The following is a 21,651-nucleotide window of genomic DNA, read 5'->3' as shown; positions in this document are numbered from 1 at the left end:
GCTGTGCAAGGGCAGACTGAGAACAACAGGTGGCCAGCAGAGATGCAATGCCTTTCGTTTTGAATGCATGCAGGTTGGGGAGTAAAACAAATTCCCAGCTGCAAGCACTCCGTCGCTGGCTGTCGCTCTCAATTTCGGAGGCCTTTATGAAAATCTATTCCTCTCCGAAAGTTAATAAAAAACAAGACACCTTTTTCATTTTATTTGGCAAACTTTAGGACAAAAGCTGCTTTTCCATACAAAACAGGAAGTCTGACCAACAAAACAATTGTTTCACAGCTCTTGTTCATTTTCCTAAGACTGCCTAAAATTAAACTGCTCTCTTCTCTGCTGCCTACACCAAGCGCTATTGCATCATCCTCAGCTGACTTGTGTAAGGTACTGGAGTGAGATTTTAATGCAGTAAATATGTCAGGGTCCATGTACAGAACAGCATGGAGAGAGCAGGGTCTACAAGATGAGGGTGTTCCATGCCCAAGAACAAAGGCAGGCTGTGGGGAGCAGGAACTTAAAATGGCCTGAAGGGATAAGTAGGCCTTGGAAAGAAGAGAAAGGCAGCATGGGAAAATGGCTCCCAGCCAATGGGAAAGAGGACAGGCTCTATAGAGGTAAGGGGGAGGGCTGGGAGTGGGGAAGGGTGGTGACTGAGGCGGGGCTTTTCTAACTGGTCACAAATACTGACTATTGCAGAGGCTAAGAGGCCAGTGTAGGGCTCTGCACACGAGCATAGAGAGATCAAGTCCAGGTTTGGAAGAAGAAACAGACTGAGAGGGAGGTTGAGAGGATGTGGAAAGACTCTCCCCTCAGAAGGCAAAAAGGGCAACTTCCACGAGAGTGCAAGGTGAGGTGAGGCGGAAAGAGCAGGGCAGAGCCAATAGGGCATGGTAACCCATGAGCACCAGTAACTCGATCAGAGATTTGCAATTTTGATTTTAAAAAAAGAAAGGCATCTTCACAAGGGAGGGTTTTCTCACACATCACATCAGAGACCTACAGAGAATTAGCTAAAACAGCACCAAATATTTTCATCCTTTTACTGATTAAAGAAGAAGTTTTCTTAATGACTAAAACAAAGCAAAGTTGGCTGAGGAACAATCAGATTTTGAAAGACCTCAGTTAAAGGTAAGAATCCAACACCTACTGCAGGCTGCATGTTTTTCTCCCATAAGTGTAGGCTACGCTTTTACCCTGAGGCTTCGAGTCTGCTATTTATAAAAAGATGAAACCCAAACTCCAGCTAGACCATGGGCTCCTGCTGAACTCCTCTCGAACACAATGTTTTCCATTCTCCCACAGTCTACTAGAAAGGGACAGAAGTGTCCCCACAGATGGAGAGAGGACACATCAGCTCACAGGGTCAGGAGGAGACCTACACAAAGCCAACAATGATCTTAGAGACAGACAGCTACCACCCTTTACCCAACACAACGCACACATGGGGACTTTAATAAACTTCATGAATAAGTTAACTGGGAAATCAGTGGCTTCATCATTTACCCACAAACATCTGATGAGCACTCACCTTTCAAAACCAATGCTAAATCTGTCGTCAAAACTGAACGGATTTGACACCAAAAACCCTGCACTGCATAAGATTCCTGACAGGACATGTCTTGGGAAGGACCTCACTTCCTGTCTCCACTGCTTCCAGCAGCAAGCACAATGGCTATACCACGCTCCTCAGGTGTATCAGGAGGTACTCCTGTCCTCAGGCGTATCAGGAGGTACTCCTGTTTTTAATTAGGTAGACACAGCCACTTAGGACCAGGGTTTACTTAATTCTAAAACAGTTCAGCCTCCCTAGTCCTACTGCGAGAATGCTGACATTCTGTCGCATGACCACTGAGGCCCGCAGACTGTGCGGTCATTCTGGGGATCATGCACATAACGTAATGGATGGATCATAATCCATCTCTTAGGAACGTGTTTTCCTCTTGCCAACATCTTCTCTTCCCTCACAATCTCCTCCTTACTGTCAGTTGCCTCAGCGGTGAGAATGTGCAGTGTGCGCTCACGTAAGTGCCTGCCGCACGAGTGATTAACAGCAGCCATGAAGAAGGCAGGCAACCTGAGCTACAGAACTGAAGACTCAAAATACCAACTGGCTGGAGTCTGTCTTTAACAACGCCTAGTTCTCACACTTCCTAGAGCCTCCACCATGCTGTGACATTCTGCTCTTCCCTAAATTGTTTTCAGTACTCTAGAATATAATGCAAAAATCTACCCACATACAAATCCAGATTTCTACCTTGATAAATCTGAAGGTGAGTCCCCATCTTCACACAGCAACAAATGGGGAAGCTAAGGCTGAGTAGTCACAGGACTAAAGAGATGACTTGGTGGTAAAGCACACTTGCTACTCTTGCAAAGGACCCAGATTCATCCCAGCATCCACAGTGGCTCACAGCTGACAACACTGACATCTGACAACCCTGCAGGTATAGCTATGCATGTGGTGCACATAATAAATACACGCGGGCAGACACTCATACACATAAAACAGGCGCATGTGGGGCGGGGAGGGGGGAGAAGAGGGTTACTTTTGGTCTGTTCAGAGTGCCAGCCACCATTTCCGACTCCCACCCCCACCCCCGCCCCAGACAAGGTTTCTCTTGTAGTCCTGGCTGTCCTAGACTTGCTTTGTAGACCACATTGGCCTCGAACTCAGATTTCCACCATGCCCAGCTGGCCAGCCACCGCCTTAACCTTACTTGCTTTCTGTTTTATTTTGAACCTTCACTCCCTTTTCTGACTGTTTCATTTCTCTCCTCTGTCCCCATTAAAACCTAACTCTTCTAACTCCCAATAGAGCCAGATCTCTGCTCATGGTCTCGTTCAATGAACCCATTAAACCAGTTAATTCTAAACTGCTTGATGCACAAGCATAGGTCAGCTCTTCAGCTTAAATGCTTAGAAAGGAGTAAAGAAGGCAAGACATCCAATTGCCTTTTTCCTATTGTTCCCTCTCCAAGTCGGCAGAGGCCGGGGACATACCCTGTAGATTTCTTCAAGCAGCAGCTTTGCACAGTTCCTGCCGAGGTCCTCAGGAAGCACTGCTGCTCCCTGGCCCTGGGGATTGGAAGCCAGTTCAGCACTCAGGAAGGTACCGTTGGTAGTTTCTGCAACCAGCGACAGCCCAAACCCTGGAGACCTAGTGATGCAAGGGCAGACACCGAGTTAGTGAAGGCACGCACAGCAGCTACAGGAAGACAGCTGTGTTCTTCATTAGAGAAATACAGACTGCGAGGCACACAAGGCAGAAGCGCCACAAGAGAAAGTCCGCATTTCCTATTACTCCCTCCCTCCCTGCTCTTTGCAAAGACCACTGTGTTTGTAACAATCACAGAACATGACGCCAACAGGCTCCTAGGTACTGAGTGTGCAAATAGCATCAGTGCTGTTCAGTCTTGTAGAGAGTCTAGCATTGCCTCCCTTTACAAACGAGAATATGCCAGGAGTAAGCAGCCTGAAGCATGGCCACTCAGCTGAAGGGTGGCAAAGGTAAGAGTGAGGCCTCACAGATCCCAGAGTCTATAAAAGTTCTCCAGTTCCCATCTGTCAATTCCAAACTTACTATGGCACTGCGGACCACCTGACTACAATTCTGAGAAATACCAGATGTTTCCCATAATGAAAAGTAAAGCACCAGAAAGGGCAAGAGGAGTTACATGTTTGCACTTTTGTCTTAACTACAGTCAGTGGGCCGGAACTGTGGCCTCGGCCATGTTTATACCATCGATGGCTAGAGCCTAACAGTCTTCTCCAGGACCACTGCTGAATTACACATCCACTAAGCACCTGTGAGAAGCTTCCATGGCCAAGAAGTATGCTGGGTAAACTCTGAGATTCAGTCCTCACGAAATACAACAACCAACTTAGTCAGAAAAAAAAAAACAAAGCAAAACAACAGTTCACAAATAAGTTTTTTTTAAAAAGGCACCTCTCCACAAGTTAGCCAGATTTGATGCTGCAAATGTACTTTGTCCACTGCAAAGTAAATACCCTGGAAAAGTGTTCTCAGAGGCATGGCCCATACACAATTGCAACACAGGTCTGCCTCTTCTAACACTGCTCAACACCATTTCTCAAATGCCTTCTATATCCATAATACTGGCCAAAAGTAGTTCCAGAAAAACTGTAGTATAGTTATAATCATTTTTATTTTTAGAGATGGTGTTTCACTGGTAGCCCCAGCTGCCCTCACACTCACAGTTCTTGTCTTAGCCTCCATCGAGAGTGGGATTAGACATGCACCACCAACTCTGGCTAGTGATGTTTTCAAGCACTATATGGACCCATTATGTGGAAGAATTCTATTGTCCAGTTATAACTTCTTTAAAAACTGTAACACCTGCCAAAGCAAAGGCTCCAGACCGTCTGACTCATATTTAGCACTCTATCACCACTCACCATTAGAAACCCCTACAAAGTTCTGCTGCAGCACACAAGATGCCAAGAAACTGTGTGTCTCCCATGAGGGAAGCATGCACGTGGCGTCGCTGAGGATCTGCACTGGGAGTCTGCAAAGCATTGCCTCCAGTTTTCCAACCTATAAAGGACTACCTTACTCTTTCTTTCTTTCTTTCTTTCTTTCTTTCTTTCTTTCTTCTTCTTCTTCTTCTTCTTCTTTTTTCCTTCAGGACAGGGTTTCTCTGTGTAGCCTTGGCTGTCCTAGACTCACTTTGTAGAACTGGCTGGCCTCAAATGCAGAGAGATCCGCCTGCCTCTGCTTCCCAAGTGCTGGGATTAAAGGCGTGTGCCACCAACACCTGGCTTTTTTCTTCTGTCTTTCTCTTTTTCTTTTAAATAATGGCCACACTGGACTAATGTACATGATGGTCTAAGTACTAACAGAGGCCACCAAGAACTGCTGGCTCCCAGGGTTCCAGGCCACGTACACCACATTTCAACAAGCCTTACATGTGTGGATCCATCACTGGGTCAGACAGGGGCATAATCCAGACATGACTCCACAAAGATTTATTACCTGTAACTTGAGATTTCAAAACGGAACAGAAATGTAAGTCGATTTTATAAGTAATTCTTTAGATGAATCTTCGGTCTGTATGTAAGGCAGCTGCACTCAGAAACTGACCGTATGCCCAGACAGCTGAGTCAGCCGCATGATAAGAAGCTGTCTTACAGCTGGTGGCAGGCAGCACGGCCTCCAGGCCTGCACTGTTTCTTTCCTGCCCATTCTGGTAAAGCAAGAGATCAGAGAACAGTCTACCCTGGAACATGCAAACAGCTTCAGCTGCTACCTACCCTTCCCCGGGCCTCAGCAATCCCCTCCAAAAAGAGCTGACCTACTAAGTCCAGACCTACCACTATAGTAGCAGTGGGGGAAAAAAGGCCAACATTAGGAGCTAGCATTTCTGTAGCATGTACTGAGTGCTAGATACACGGATGGGGTACATAGACGCTTTTTAATGCTTACAATTATCCCGGGATACGTCACTACCCTTGGTGTGTACATGAAGAATGCTCTGGCGTCTGAATAATAAAAGGTATCAGAAGCCAGTGACCTTTCCATGTGCAGAGGGAAGGGCCAACTCTGTACACATAGCCTTTCCAGGCCCAACCTCCACAGGGCAGGGTGAAGGCCAAACTTCTCACTTACACTAAACCACACCCCTTCCTCACCTTGACTCTTTGCTCTCAAGTCGGGAGAGAGCCTATGAAACAGCTGTGAGGACCAGCTGTACTGGCCCTTAAAGGTGACTCTTTTGTTTTTTGAGACAGGGTTTCTCTGCATAGCCTTGGCTGTCCAGGACTCGCTTTGTAGACCAGGCTGGCCTTGAACTCACAGTGATCCACTTGCCTCTGCCTCCTGAGTGCTGGGATTAAGGTGTGCGCCACCACACCCAGCTTAAAGGTGATTTCCTAATGCAAGGAGATAATGTCCACTGTTTTTACTAGGGGGAGAGAAAACCTGAAAAGTTCTGTTCAAACCAAGATGAGAGAGGAGTGGCATAGCATTGTCACTGAGCTCAGCTGCTGACAGTTCTAAAGCAAACTCACTTCCCAGAACTGATGCCTTTCATGTGGTCTGTGTAAATATAGATGTCAGGTATGAACTTGTTGAGGATGCTCCTTGCAGAATCCACAATCCGGTTCGCCATCTGAGGAGACACACGCACGGAGTACCTGCAGCCCAGGGTTAAGGAGGCAATGATGCTTGGATCGGGGCTGCGGGGAGGAAGCAAGGCCTAGTTAGAAAGCCAGCACGTTCCTGCCACGCTGGGACTTAAAATCCCCGTTGCCCAACTGTTATTATTTAACTAAATAGTTCCATAACTCAATTTTTTTTTTTTTTAAATTATAAAAAGGGATCTAGATCCCTAGAATGGAAGGTACGGTCAGGTCCCACAGCCTGCTGCCCAACTCTGACTTCCCAACCACCCTTTCTCTAGAACTGTCGACTCCACACAGTGCGAAGATGTCACAAGTGGGATCCCTGCGATGACCGCAAGCTCTCTGCTATTATTCTTAGTCCAGTCCGACTGCTTAAGGAGCGTCTCTACAAACATAAGGGCAGGCCAGATACCACGCTGGGTGGCCCAGCCACCTCCTGGGGGCCCACAGAGGGACACAAAGCAGAATGTGTTTCTTGACAGATCAAGGTTGACTGCTATTTTGACTACAACAGGTTTTCCAACCATGGTATTTAAGAATCAGTTATTGCAGCTGGGTGTGGTAGCACCCACCTTTAATCCCAGCACTCAGGGAGGCAGAGGCAGGTGAATCACTGTGAGTTCGAGGCCAGCCTGGGCTACAAATGGAGTCCAGGACATCCAAGGCTACTCAGAGAAACCCTCTCTCAATGGCCCCCCCAACCCCTGCCAAAGAATCAGTTACTGCATCTGTGATGACAGAGGGGCGTCTACCTGCTCCTCTCTGATGAAAACTACTACCCAGAACTCTACAGCAAGGGACCCCAGGAAAGGAGGAAGAAATTAGCAAAAGGGCCGGTGCTGAGGCTGTGGAACCCATTAACCCCAAACTCAAGCTTTGTTAACAAGACTGACTCTCCTGATCCCACTGTTAAGCTGCAGTGTATCCTCGGGAGCTGGAGAGATCCGTGCAGGACTATGCAACGGGGAAAAGAAGATGTGGTTTTCCCACCACCATGGTACCAACCCATGTGGCCTCCAGCATAGTGTGACCTGCCCATTCCCACAAAGCTGCCCAATAATTATTGTCAACAACACACTTGGTTTTCTTTAGAACTAAGAAACAAATGCTGGGCATGGAGCCTGATCTGTCAGCCAGCTCCTCACCTTGACTGGACCTGAACAGTGCTCAAGTGCAATCTTCCTGCATCCTGCTGTCAAGACTCCCAGGCCCCCAATCTGGAAACCTCCACCCAGTCAGTCTTCAACCCCAACTGCCTTCCATCACTCTCCAGTTCAGACACCTCCGGCCTGAAGCCCTCCAGGCAGCACCCGACTCACCACGTTTCCCTTCAGACACATCTTGTCCTTGCTCCACAAGGCCAGGGGCTGTACTGCCCTAGCCCTCGGGACTCTGCAAAGCACTCTGGTACACAGAAACACTCAATAAATATTTGACTTGACTCAAAGGACAAATCCGAAATGGCGAAAGAGCAAAAAGGGATTTTTCAATACACAAAGACCCCAGTTTCATCACCACCTCTTCTGTCCAGAATGTACTTTGAACACAGTTTAGACAAACAGCCCCGGGTCTCACAGCCTTTGGACTGAGCGGGTGCCATCTTTCTGAAGCCTGAGCCTGTCCATTGTCCCTGGGACAGCTCAGGAGATGCTACCACCCTGTGACAACTCCACAGCATTCATGATTCCCAAAATCATCACACACATCACCTTATTTTATGCTCACGGCAACCCTACGGCGGGGCCTTAAGTCCTGGTTCTTGCGCTTACTACAGAGTAAGTTCTTGGGATGCAGAACTGAGCCACCTGCTCAAAGCTAAACAGACCTTACTTCAAAACACAGCGTCCTTTTACCCCTCCTGAGACAGGGAAAGCAGGGTGCAAGAGGCTGAGTATGTACTGCATGCAAATACACACATACACACATACATACACACACACACACACACGGGGTGAGGACGACACATGGTATGTGAAAGAAAAGGAGACAAAAAGAATCAAGCCAGCCTCTGTAGTGATAGGGAAAAGAAGCCAGATTGTCCCACAAACCCCAGCTCACCCACCTGTTGTCCCCAGTTTCTGCACTCAACTGTTCCACACCGGATCATGAGCTCTGGACCAGCATCGTGGCACTAAGAGCCTGTCCCTCCTCTCCTGTCACAGTGGGTGGCAGTCAATAAATAGGGATACGCTCCAGTCAGGGCTGCTGACTCAGACCACCACCAGCCTTCCCAGGACCTGTCCGTTTGGTCATTGATCTGTAGGCAGGAAAGGCATCACTGGAACTTGGGGGGTTGGGTGTCAGTTAAAACCACAGTGCTCCCAACTCAAAAACAAGAATGAGCTCAGTCCAGCCAGAACCAGCCCAACAAGTAAAAAACCACAGAATTAACTACAGCTTTTCCAAAGTCAGCTTTTATTCTGGGGTTCTGAAGCTGGCAACGGTGGAGACACAAGGCCACAATCCTTTGAGGGCTCATTAAATGCCAGTTCTGCTGACCAACGCTGGCACAGGTGCTCTTCAGGCAGGACTGTGAGGAAGAGTGCTGTGAGTGCTTCCATGGGCAGATCCAGGCCAGGGACCTGTGCCACTTTAACTGTTCTGTCCCTGCTTCACTGAAGAGGTGGGGATGTGGCACTTGACAAGTGTCTCCTGCCTCAGACTTCACAGAGGGAAGGTTCAAAGAGGACAAAGTTCTACCATCACAGCCTCCAATGTCTGACCCATCCAGCACAGAATTGTAGCACTTTAGCTTATAAGACACCAATGGTATTCCCTACACTCAACTCCTGTCCCTCACAGCACTCACACCCACATCCACTAGACCCCATCTTTATCTGCGGCTCCCAATTCCTCTGCCTCCTGTCCTCCCCAGAACGGTGAGTCCTGCCACCTTACTAAGTGAGGAACATCCTGGCAACTGCTGCCTCCTGGCTCCCAGTTCATCACATCTCTCCACCACCATCCTGCACTAGCCACCCACGTTGCCAGGCGCTTCCATCCCTGGAGGAAACAGGCACCCTTGCTCATCTGCTTCTCCTTCCAGGCTTGCCACCATGAAGGATTTCACCTTCACCTGAGCCCTTGCTCTGTGCCCGTGTCTTTTTATCCTCAAGTAGGACGGGCTGGCTGGCTTGCAAGCCACAGCGATCCTCCAATCTTTATTTCCCTGGTATTAGAGTTGCACACCTGCAACTACAACTTCTGGCTCTGTTACACACCTGACACTACAACTCCTGCCTTTGTTACACACCTGGCACTACAAATCCTGGCTTTGTTCCACTCCTGCCACTACAACTCCTGGCTTTATTACACACTTGCCATTACAACTCCTGCCTTTGTTACACTCCTGCCACGACAACTCCTGCCTTTGTTACACACCTGGCACTACAAATCCTGCCTTTGTTACACTCCTGCCACTACTACTCCTGCCTTTGTTACACTCCTGCCACTACAACTCCTGCCTTTGTTACACTCCTGCCACGACAACTCCTGCGTTTGTTAAGTGGGTTCTGGGAAGCACACTGAGGTCCTCGTGTTTGCAAGGCAAGCACTTTACAGGCTAAGCCGTCATAGCCTCATCTTTCTCCTTCTCTTCCCTGTGGAGATTCTGAAAAGAGACCCTAACACTACTACTTTCAGTCTTTCTACCCAGTCTAGAACTGGCTGCATGTGCTCCCTCCGCCATCACTTCAACAAAAGCTCGTTATAAGCCTTCAGCTTTCCGACCAGGACTGACTCCTCAGCACCTAGCAGGTAGTGGCCTTGGCATCCAGGAGGTCCTGTCTTCTTTATATCCCTCCTCACTCAGGTCTTTCCTTCCCAGGTCTGATGGCTTCTCCGGGTGCCAGCCTTCTCTCTTTGCGTTGTTCCCAGCTGCAGACGTCAAAGCATTCATTTCCAGCCCTCATCTTGCCCCAGAGCTACAGATCCTCAACCCTAACCTCCTTTCCAGACTAATTTCAGTGGAACCATCAAACTCAACATGTGTAACACTGAACTCTGAACTCATCCTCGCCCCATCCCACCCTGCCCCAACCTTCGGTAGCTACTGTCAGCAAGTATCCCTACCAACAAGCCTTGGTGAGTGGAGCATCACCCAACCCAACGGCGGATCCCAGTCATCTCCGTGTGTGTCATGTGCTCTCCCGCTACAGCCTGTCTCACTAGCAGCTATCACCTCTCACTATCAGCCTCCCGGCCTCTCCATAGGCCACAATAATCTGTTCCCACGGGCTCTAACTGGCTGCCAATAGGTGGTTTTCTTCCACAACCATACTTTCCAAAATTTTCACAAAAGTTCTTCCATGACCAAAGTTGTCCTTCTAATATGCAAATTTGCTCTCCAAATGAAAATCACAGACTTAAATAAAATCCAGCCGCTCAACGAGGCCTTCAGCTCTTCACTGGCCACTGCCCAACTCTTGCCCCACTGTGTTCATCAGCTGTTACTGAGCACGCGAGCCCTACACCCCACACTGCCAGCCACTCCCCAGAGCTTCGGTGCACCGCTTCCTCTGCCTCCCACCGCAACACCCCCTTTCTTGACTACTTCACAAGCTTCCAGCCTTTAAGGCTCATTCAAAAAAAGCCAAGGTTAAAAGCCTGACAAGGCTTATCCCATTTGTACCAGTTAGCTCTGTGACAGTCTTAGCAAGCAGAGCTTTTATTCCTCGGTTTCCCTATCTGCAAAATAGGATGTGAGTCAACTTGAAACATTCTGAAGCTTAGCACTGAGGGGCACGAAGTGATCTCCCCTCAAGGACACAGAAGTAGCTAGCAATTCACAACAGAGCGCAGTGTTAGAATCCAGCCTCCAAAAACACATCCAGGTAAGTGCCAGCCCCTCATCCCGGCTCCCCAGCCACTGCTCCTCCCCTCCATCACTCTATATGTTATACTGGAGCTGGGGCTTACAGAATTATTTCCTTCCCCGGGCAGTATAGGATTAAATGGGGGGGGGGGGGCGGGAGGGAGAATCAATCTTGTCACTGTGGGGCAGATAATAAAACCTATCTCAACTCTAAGTTCACTACTAAAGCCTTTAGAGATAGTTGTCTGAAATGTAAAGGGTGGAAGAAGTAGGGCTGTTATCTTCATGACGCAGGAAAAGAACAAGGACTCTAATGCAAAGGATACGCCATTCCTCTGATACGCTTGATTTTTCCTGGGTCGGTGAGCTGGACGGGTTTCAGGACCTTCCTCACAGGGCACGAGAAAAGCACTTCGCCTCCCCCTCCAGGAGGCATTCCCCGCCGCAAGATCTGCACAAAGTGGTAAGGGGGAGATGGGAGAAAGCACACACAGAAACAGGGGCTCCCTGACACTCCGACCCAGGTAGGTTCACCATTGCCTCTAGGCTTTGAAGACTCTGGATTCTCAAGAGATCCTGGACACAAATTACACCGGGATGATTCAGCTAAGAGGCAAAGGGCCAGACTCCATGTGTCTCTGTTCCTTGTCTAACCAAGAGGTGAGGTGAGGTGTGATGGACTCAGTGCGTGTAAAGTGCTTACAACAGCACCCACCACAGAGGAAGTACGACATGACTTCTGGCTACTACAGCCATCATTAAAGGGTCTTTTGGGGGGCCGGAGAGATGCCTCAGTGGTTAAGAGCACTGGCTGCTTTTCCAGATGTCCTGGGTTCAATTCCCAGCAACCACATGGTGGCTCACAAGCGTCTATAATGCAATCTGACGCCATATTCTGGCCTGCAGGGGTACAAGCAGGCAGAGCACTTAATAAATAAGTAAATCTTAAAAAAAAAAAAAGGGGGGGTTCTCTTTCAATTCACAGTTTGAAGCAGTTAATATGTCCTGTATGTGATGGCTTCAAACGATCATTCTTCCAATGAGGTAAATGACAATGTCTTAGACAGATACAGCCAGCAGCCACACGTTCTTACCTTTAGCTCAAATGATTCTCCATCAATTCCAAACTGCTTCAATAGAGGGAGCGCTGTGGCCTTAAGAACATCAACCTGTAAGTTATTTCAAAAAAGAATTTTTACTAAACCTTGAACTTGTAGCCAGAGTCCAAGCAGCAAACAAAACCCAGGAGACTGTTGGACTCACAGGGAAAACAAGCCAGGACCTCTGCTCGCTCTCACGGGTATCACACCTATGACACTTATTACTCTACTGAATTATTAATAATTATTATAACATTATTTTATTAAGCTTTTTTACAATATACATAACAACTATTTTCTTTTTGACACTGAAGAGCTGATGTTTCTCCAGATCAGGGTGAGCCAAATAAACCCTTCAGTGTTTACCTAAGAACCCTGATACAGGTACTGATGTGTGTGGTGGGGGAGGGGGGCCCTTAGGGGCAAAAATGACCTCAAACACATGAAGCACTGAACCCGTCAACGGTGATTACAGCAGCACTGACGGTTCGTGGCAGCATTTTGCCAACTACTGTTATCTCTTCTGTATCCAGAGCTCCGGGGAGGCCAGGGGGAGGCAGCCCTATGACCGGAAGCAAGGGCAGTAGCCCTAACCCTGGTCCCAAGCTCAGCCTCTGAGGAGCTAGCTGCATGGCTCCAGGGAAGAAAATCAGAGCAATCTCATTTCCTTCCCTAAGACAGGCTTCAGGCCTTGCTGTCTCCATGGTGCCAACGGTCTAACTGGCGGGCGCATGGTAATAATGCTACAATAAGACTCCAGGAGCAGAGGACGGACAAGCAGAAGGAGACATGACACACAAGGCCTAGGAACTCGGCTCAGAATGTACTGGGTGTGGCTGGAGCTGGCAAAACTATTCAAGGTTAGTTAATTTAATTACATACTAAAGCTAAACGCATCCAAAAACCTAAGAGTTGTGCCTTGCTTAACAATGGGGAAAATTCTGAGAAAGTCACTGGGTGGGTGTCCTTATACAAACCTAAATGGAAGTGTACTCCAGGATTTCCCCAAAGTAAGTGGCTTTTCTTCCGGTAGTAGCTTTCTCTAATTTCTCTATCTTGACAGTCTTCTCATGTGATTTGTCACTGTGACACTGGAACTTTTAGGGGTGATTTAGTAATGAGAATGCAGCCTTCATTAACAGATTATGGACAGTGCAGGAAAGTGGCTTACTTATCTTTGAAACAAACCTCTGATAGGTTTTGCTCAGTTTCTCTGTCCTGCCAGGCTATGCCCTCCACCAGTGCTAAATGTGCACCACATCTCTTGAATTTCCCAGCTTCCAGAAGAGAAAAAAGTTTTAATTTATCAACTACCTAAGTCTTGGGTACTTTGTTATAGCAATGATCATCAGACTAAGGTACAGACTCAACAGCGGCACATCTCACAGAGCCAGCCCAACTACCCATCCCAAGAGAAAGGAACTTCTTTGAAAGAAAAATTAATTCATAAAACTCATGAGATCCTTTTTTGTTTGTTTGTTTGTTTTGTTTTTTGTTTTTTCGAGACAGGGTTTCTCTGTGTAGCCTTGGCTGTCCTGGACTCACTTTGTAGACCAGGATGGCCTTGAACTCACAGCAATCCACCTGCCTCTGCCCCCTGAGTGCTAGGATTAAAGGCATGCGCCACCACCGCCTGGCTGAAACCCATTCTTTATGCAGACAGCAGAACCGTGGGGAACAGAGAAAAGAAGACACTTAAACTGAAGGTCCCAAAGGCTGAAGAAGTTACTCTTTACCCAAGATAGGCCTGGGCTTTTAGCCTAGGCTAGTCAGGTTAAACAAGATCTTTTCAGTCAACAGGTGACAACACATCCAGAGGAGAAAAGCACTGGTAGGCACGGCATTCCCTAACTATGAAAACAAACTTGCTTTAAGCATTCTGCATGAAAGGTTAAAGCACTATTTCAGGGAAGTTATCAACTATCTCTGTTACTAACACATGCAGTATTTTTAAAAGCTTATGTAAGACAGCATTTATGACATTTAGCAATTACAGAATGAGCATGAAACAGAAGGCACGGTGCTAAAACCCCAAACTTGTGGTCGCCATCATTCCAGACCCTTTCCTACCTATAATCTAAATGTGGAGATGCGGCCTCTCCTATCTTAACCAGTTCCTAGGGTCTCTAGACAATGAGGGAGAGGCAGCAAGAAGCTCCAATTCAGAATTTTTAACAGGTTGCAGAGCATTCTTTCACCTTTAGCTGAAAAATGAAAATCTCAAGCATCCTACAAAAGAGTCCACGTAGCTGTTGATCTGAGAACTGAGGAGTAAGTCCTCAACCACCCGAGAGCACGTTAACCATTAGGGACCACTGGTAAGCACGAGCAGTTGCCGTTAACTGCTCCCTCCCAGCCAGGAAACTTGCAACACCTTGTAGCTGCCCTCAGAAGCTGCTGTGGCCTGTATCTACAGAGAAGATAAGGGCCTCGCAGTGAGGACTTCATGTCCAGCAGCTGCACAACGCCTCTTATAGACAAGAAAGCATCCTGAAATGTAGACTCCTTCCCTCCGCCCGGGGATGCTAACATGGACACTGACAACTATGGTAAACAAAATGAAAATTCTTGTTGGGTATTAAGCCATTTTCCTTCTAAGTACAGGAAAATTAATATGTTAGTGAGAATCTTGCTATTTCCCACAACTATCAACGCTCATCACACATCTTTTCACCACCCTCATGCCTGCTTTGTCTGAAACCTAAGTGAAAAGTCCTTGAATTAATGGCTTCTGGAATTAATGGATAGGGCAAGATTATACTGTGACGATACCCAGATTCATATCCTGCCTAAACCTTAGATCTGCTGCTCTCCAGCATCAGTACTCACACAACCTTACAGAAACTCCACCCACACCAAGCCAGCAGAGCCATACTGCATGTCAAGCGTGACGAGACAGCAAGCATCTGTTCTGAAGTTCACAGACACAACAGAGAAAGGCATTTTGATGAATGCTAGCCATCACCTCCAACTTGATGATTATGAGTCGTCTGTGTCTTGGAGTGAATTCGTTCACCTCAAAGACTCAAGGTAAACAGCAAAAGGAGCCCATATAAAAACAAAACTGTGCTTATATGAAACTTCTTTCTAAGAAATTGGCTGTGACAACAGACAGAAGAAAAATCACACGATGGTTTGACCTCAGTACTTACCGAAGGGTCAACCTGGTCATTGGTCACTCCTCGCAGGATGATTTTTAATGGGTGCTTCATAAACGGAGCCAGGCAAAGCAGAGCCTCCAGGTAATAGCCGATGCTACGGAGGACGCTACAGTCATGCTCCACAGACCCACCGTATAAGAGGCCAGGCTGGTAATACAAGGTTGTTCCTTAAACCAAGAGGAAAAAAGGCAAATGATGCAGTAGGAACAAGACTAAGCACCCATATAAAATGCAGTGAGTTCCGAGGGGAAATCTGGCCAAGGCATCAAGGAGCTCAAACCGCCCTTCTCAAGAGTCCACACCTCTTGTCAAAAGCTGGCTGGCTCACCACTGCCAAGCCTCTGGAGCATAATAAACTGTGGGCACAATGTAATGCCAGTGACACACAAAGCCCTCCCTGAGCTAGCTATGCTGCCATAGGCGCAGCCAAGCACAGAGGGCTCCAAACAGACCCCAAGCTTACAGCACACTTAAGCTGCTGGCACTAGGCCTGAGGACCAAGGTCTCAGCACACCAGCAGTCTGCATCCTGTATACTCCCCTCCAATGAGGTCTCTCGCACACCCCACTTACCAAACAATACCACACAGACCGGGTTCTTGTGACACCCTATACCATTAGTGGTAGCTATGTTAATTTGATATTAGTTAGTGAAATATCTCAACTTATTCTGGTCAGAAGACACTCATCATTATCCTACTTCAGTTTTTCACACACACACACACACACACTCCAAATAAACCTCACTGCATTTATTATATATAGTACCAAAAAAAGAAAATATCCTAAGTGGTGTGGGAGTAAATGGGTAAACCAGTGTTTCTACCACTCTTTTATGATGTCTGTGGAATAGTTGCCAAAAATAAAAACATTAGAGGTTTTATTATATTATATACTCAATCCAAACACTACAGACAGGGTCACACTCAGATCCAAGTTCCTACCATCCCTCACAAGGACCACCTGGATCATGACCCTGGACAGAATTAAGTCACAGCAACAAACTGTAGGTCAAGAAGCTGAAAAGGAGCCTGTTGTTCTGTCTATATATCTACAAATTAATCAGACAAGAAACTGAAGAGGGATGGCATTTATAAGGGTACGTGGTGGCGGTCAAACATCACTGTCAGCCTAACATTATTTACCATTACCCGTGAGACCAGTGACGACACCTCTGGGTGTGTCCGTAAAGGGTTCCAGGGAGATGACCTTCAGGAGACTCACTCTAAGGGGAGCAGCCCTATCCCAAAGGTCAAGGGCCCAAACTGAATGAAAGGATGAAGAAGAACATCCTCTTCCTCTACCCCTGCCAGTTGGTGGACTGCTGAGCTCTGCCACACCCTCTCTGCCACCTGAAACCCTAAGCCAAAATAATTCCTTCCCTCCTCCCTTAAGCTGTCCATCAGGCTATGTGACAGTAACCCAACACTGACACAGCTGGAAGGGGACATGAGAGCATCTCGTTCCTGGGCCTGTTCTGCATTAAGTGGCTGAATACAGGCAGAGACCAGCACATCTACGTGACACATGCTACCTGTGAATTCAAACCAGCCTTCTTTCACCAGAGAGTCAACATATGGGAGAGGCTAGAGAATCCTGTGTGGTGTGTAGTGGTGTGTAGTTCACGGTGTCAACCAACAGACGTTTGGCCCATTTCCTAGTCAATGTAGACGGCAGTTCTAATAAAAAAAAAAAGAAAAGAAAAGAAAAGAAAAGAAAACTATCAAGGAGCTCAAATGTTTAATTACATTATAAAGTACCAGACTGTAACCCACAGACATACAGGGTGAGCCCAGCACAGCACAGCCCACTAAGTGGTGACAAGGCTACCTCCAGAAGAGTCTAGAAGAGGAAGGGGCTGAAAAGACGGTTACATTTCTCGAATTTATTTGTATAAACATGAAACAAAATAGATTTCAGTACCTACAACAATGCAGTACACCTGGGAGTTTGCTGTAAGAATTCAGCATAATTGCACAAGCAAACAGACTTCAGAAAGCTTCCATGGATGCTACAGATATGAAAAAAGGAGTGCTTTGTCTGCAAAGGCCACTTGTCCACTTCTCTAGCCAAGTGTATCTCTCTTATTTCTTTTCTTACAATGTTGAGGGTTAAACCTACGGCCTCGAGCAAGCTAGGCATGCACTGGACCACTAATTTATAGCCTTAGTTCTGTATGCCTCTTAAAAACTGGGAAATATATATATATTTAAATATAAATATATATGTGTGTGTTTGTACTTATGGTATGCTTGTGTGTGTATATACACAATAATAACATAAACACGCTGGGATTTCCATTTGACAATAATATATTAATGATCAAGAATAATGACCTTGTCAGGCAGTGGTGGCACACGCCTTTAATCCCAGCACTCGGGAGGCAGAGGCAGGTGGATCTCTGTGAGTTCGAGGCCAGCCTGGTCTACAAAGTGAGTCCAGGAGTCAAGGCTACACAGAGAAACCCTGTCTCGAAAAACCAAAAAACCAAAACAACAACAACAACAACAAAAAAGACCTTTCAACCTTTCATTACAATCTCCACTTAGCACTTCCTTGAGTTAATTCCAAAAGGTCTTCTCTTATATAAACACAAAATGGTTAGTAAAGTTTTTTGTTAATACAGTACAGTATTTATACCACTCAAGTGAGAAGCAGAAGTGTGTCTCTAAGTGGTACATGCAAATGCTTTTAGAAACAGAGAGAAGCAGCTTACCTGTTTGGTTGATTTCAATCCGAGAACCATTAGTTACTTTATCCAACAGCCTTATAAAGCTTGCTTCAAAATCTGTGAGGAGGAAAAACAAAATCTTCCGTAAGGCACCATTTCTAGAAAGCACACCTGGTCCAGGTACTGAGAAGAGGGGCCTTTGTTTGTGGCACCACATCTAGGGTTACCTTTGGAACTGGCTGACAGATCAATCATGAACTGAGAGACCTGAGGCAGTGGGAAAGCACTAACAAGAACAATTCAGCTCTCACACCTAACAACAACAGCAAACACATGTATATATACATACATATAGATAGATACAGATATAATACACAGCACTCTACCAATCTAATAGAAGCTAATTTCACTCACACAGAACCTCTAAGAAAGCTTGGCATGGCAGCACACCACTTTAATCCCTGCACTTGAGAGGCTAAGACAGGCAGATCTCTGAGTTCAAGGCCAGAGTGATCTACACAGTGAGCTCCAAGTAGCCAAGGCAGCATAGTGAGACCCTGTCTCAAAACAAATAAGCAAACCTACCCAACCTATAAAAGACCTCAAGGGGGCATGCCAAATGCAGAGGTAATGAGAAATGTCCCTCAGACTCCATACTCTCAGGGATTTGAACACTTGGCCCTGTTTGCTGAGGTTTAGGAGGAGGGGTGGCCTTGGAAGAAATCCATCCGCTGGGGAAGGGGTTTAAAGACTCAAAGACTTGCAGCTTGGTTCAGAGTATGAGCTCTCAGCCTTCTGCGCCAGTGCATGTGTCTGTTGCTTACTGCCACGCCACCCCAGGAGGACAGTCTCTCGTCGCTCTAGAACCATTAAGCCCTCATACTCTAAGTTGCTTTAGCCATGGTGTTTTATCACAGCAACAGCAAAGTAATTAGTATACCACGCAAGGGTGAAACAGCAGAAAGTACAGAGGGTTTTAAAAATCGAAGTTGTCCTCTCTCCTGAATGTCGAGGAGGCTATAGAGTAGAGTCCATCTTCGGTGTCACAGATGACAAGTTCCTCTCTCCCTTTCTTATCTATAACTATCTGACTAGTTCAATTGGGGTTTTTTTTGCTGATTGGTGGTAGTGGTTTTCTGTTTTGCTTGGCTTTTCATTGTAAGAGTACTTGAGGGTCTGGGGAGGTGGCTCAGCAGATAAAGGGCTTACTGTAGCAAGTACTAGAGTTGTAAATGCTGACAACCCACCTGTAATCCCCTGTGGAAGGTGGAGACGGGTCACCAGACAAGCCAGCTAGAACAGCCATAGCTGTGAGCTCTGGATTCAAGCAAGAGACTCTGCCTCTAAATATATAGAGTGATGATCCAGGAAGACATGATTGTCAACCTCTGGCCTTCACGTGCACACCCACAAATGTACACCCACACATACGTGAACACACACTGCAAAACTAAGCAATATTTTAAGTTGTACTTAAATATAAAATAGTACTACCATCTATTTTTAAATGAACGAAAAGACTGTTAATAAATGGACTTCTATTGATAGGAGTAGGCAGAATTTAATTTTATGCAAAATGTTTATATTTATGCTCAAATTTGTTTTAATTCCTTTCTGAAGATTTGTTTTTATGTCATGTGTATGCATGGCTTTTTCTGCACATATATACATGAACCAAGTATGTGCTAGGTGCCCTCAGCGCCAGACAAGGATGTCAGCTCCCCTGGAACTAAAGCTAAGGACAGTTGTAAGCCACTGTGTGGATGCTCAGAGCCAACCTCCAGCTCTCCAAAAGGACAGCAAGTGCCCCTAATTGCTGATCCATCAGTCTAGCTTCTCAAATGTGCTTTTATAGCTATTATCTAAAATCTAATAACTTGTCAAAAGCCAGGCTTGCTGGGCTCACAGCTGTACTTCCAGCGCTTGGGAGGCTGAGGCAGGAGTTGGAGCCAGATACACAGTGAGTCCTAGGCAAGCCCACACTTCAGGGTAAGAGCACACAAAACACTAGCAAGTCTTTAGAAGAGAGAGAGAGGCATGAAGAGGCCCGTAGAAGACAGAGGGACTTTAATGTGAAAGCAGAGTGTCCTCCAGGCTGTCCCCTGCCTGTCCTTCTCTAACCCCAACCTCTACTCTTGGACAACAGGAAGGCCAGCTCTCCTGCCTAGACAGACCCCACTGCTGTAATAAACCAGCACCTCAGAAGTCACATACACTGATCCCAAAGGGCGAGCAAACCACCTCAGCAGCTCCCAGCTATGTGCTCTGTTGCTTAATGGGGCCCCACAACTCCTCTATAGCAGATTCTGCAATCTGTTCAAAGTCAAAAAGAGCAAAAGGCCAAAAGTCAGAAAGACACCATTAAATCTTAAAACAGACAACTTAGTGCTATGACTGGAAGTTACTTTCAGCCATACATTGTCATTTAATCTTCAGAATCACAAGGCAGTGGCACCATTCCTGCTGCACAAAAAAAAAAAAAAAAAAGCTGAAACCTAAGACTGTCAGCTCGCCTAACCTGTTCGAATGACAGCAACTGCAGAGCCAAAGCCCATGTGTCCTTAACCACACCATGACAACTTTGCCTCTCCTCCACTTAAGACCTCAAAACCAAGCCCTTCCCCTAGGAAATCCCAACCTCTCTACAGAATGAAGGATTCTGCAAGCAGCTGAACGGCCCCTGAATCAACTTTTTAATAAGAGCAAAATGGACCACAATAGACCCTAATCAGTCCTTGACTTAGTTTTCCAGGTTTTTTGTTTGCTTGCTTGCTTGATTGTTTGTTTGTTTTTGTAGCCCTAGCTTTCCTGAAACTTGTTCTGTAGACCAGGCTGGCCTTGAACTCAAACTCAGAGATATGCCTGCCTCTGTCCCCCAATTGCTAGGATTAAAGTAGTGTGCCACCATGCTACCTTAACTTTTCAGTTTTAATTACTACCAGTCAGGCCTGTGAGATCTCAGATGACAGAGGCACTTGTCACCAAGGCTGAGGACCTGAGTTTGATCCCTGGGCCCTATATTATGAAGGGAGAGGTGACAAGTTAACTTCTGACCTCTATGTGTGTGTGTGTGTGTGTGTGTGTGTGTGTGTGTGTGTGTGTGTACATATATATTTATATATATATGTACACACATACACACACAAAGTAAATATTACTACCAGTCAATGATAGTCTGAAAATATCAAATGGAAAGTTCTAGAAATAAATAATTCCCTTCTGTTCTGCCAGAATATGAATCTTATCTTTATTCAGCATATTGAAATCAGCTAGCATCAGATCCACAGCATATTTTTCTTTCTTTTTTTTTTTTAATTTAAGTAATTTATTGGATTTTATCTCAATTGTTATACCCTCACTTGTATCTTCCCGTTCCCTCATCCTTCCCTCTTTCATCCTATTCCCTTCCCCGGGTCTGTGATAGAAGGGGACCTCCTGCCCCGCCATATGATCACTGCCTATCAGGTCTCATCCTGGTAGCTTGCTTACCCTTCTGTTGAGTGCCACCAGGCCTCCCCAAGTGGTCAAATAGGGAACATCAGAGTTCATGTCAGTGTCAGTGCTCGCTCGCCACACAACTGTGGAGAGTGTGCTGTCCATTGGCTAGATCTGGACAGGAGTTCTAGGTTTACTGCATGCATTGTCCTTGGTTGGTACAGTAGTTTGAGCAGACACCCTTGGGTCCAGATCCACCAGCTTTGATGGTCTTCTTGTAGGTTTCTAGGGCACTCTGGATCCTTCTATTTCCCCATTCTCTCTATTTCTCTCACCT

At 46.4% G+C, this 21,651-nt stretch overlaps 1 protein-coding gene across 1 annotated transcript in view; it reads right to left on the bottom strand.

Moving 5' to 3' along the window:
* The window catches only part of Rcl1 (RNA terminal phosphate cyclase like 1), a 48,168-nt gene that overhangs the window by 9,191 nt on the left and 17,326 nt on the right, over positions 1–21,651 (bottom strand). The window contains exons 2-7 of the mRNA XM_051146310.1: positions 17,925–17,996; positions 15,201–15,376; positions 12,043–12,117; positions 11,275–11,399; positions 6,022–6,147; positions 2,995–3,151 (exon numbers count right to left, since the gene is read on the bottom strand). Coding sequence (XP_051002267.1) covers positions 2,995–3,151; positions 6,022–6,147; positions 11,275–11,399; positions 12,043–12,117; positions 15,201–15,376; positions 17,925–17,996 — 731 coding nt within the window. The remainder of the gene's footprint in view (positions 1–2,994; positions 3,152–6,021; positions 6,148–11,274; positions 11,400–12,042; positions 12,118–15,200; positions 15,377–17,924; positions 17,997–21,651) is intronic.

This window comes from Acomys russatus, chromosome 5 (assembly GCF_903995435.1).
Source record: "Acomys russatus chromosome 5, mAcoRus1.1, whole genome shotgun sequence".
NCBI lineage: Eukaryota > Metazoa > Chordata > Mammalia > Rodentia > Muridae > Acomys > Acomys russatus.
This window is presented reverse-complemented; position numbering and strand designations above follow the sequence as displayed.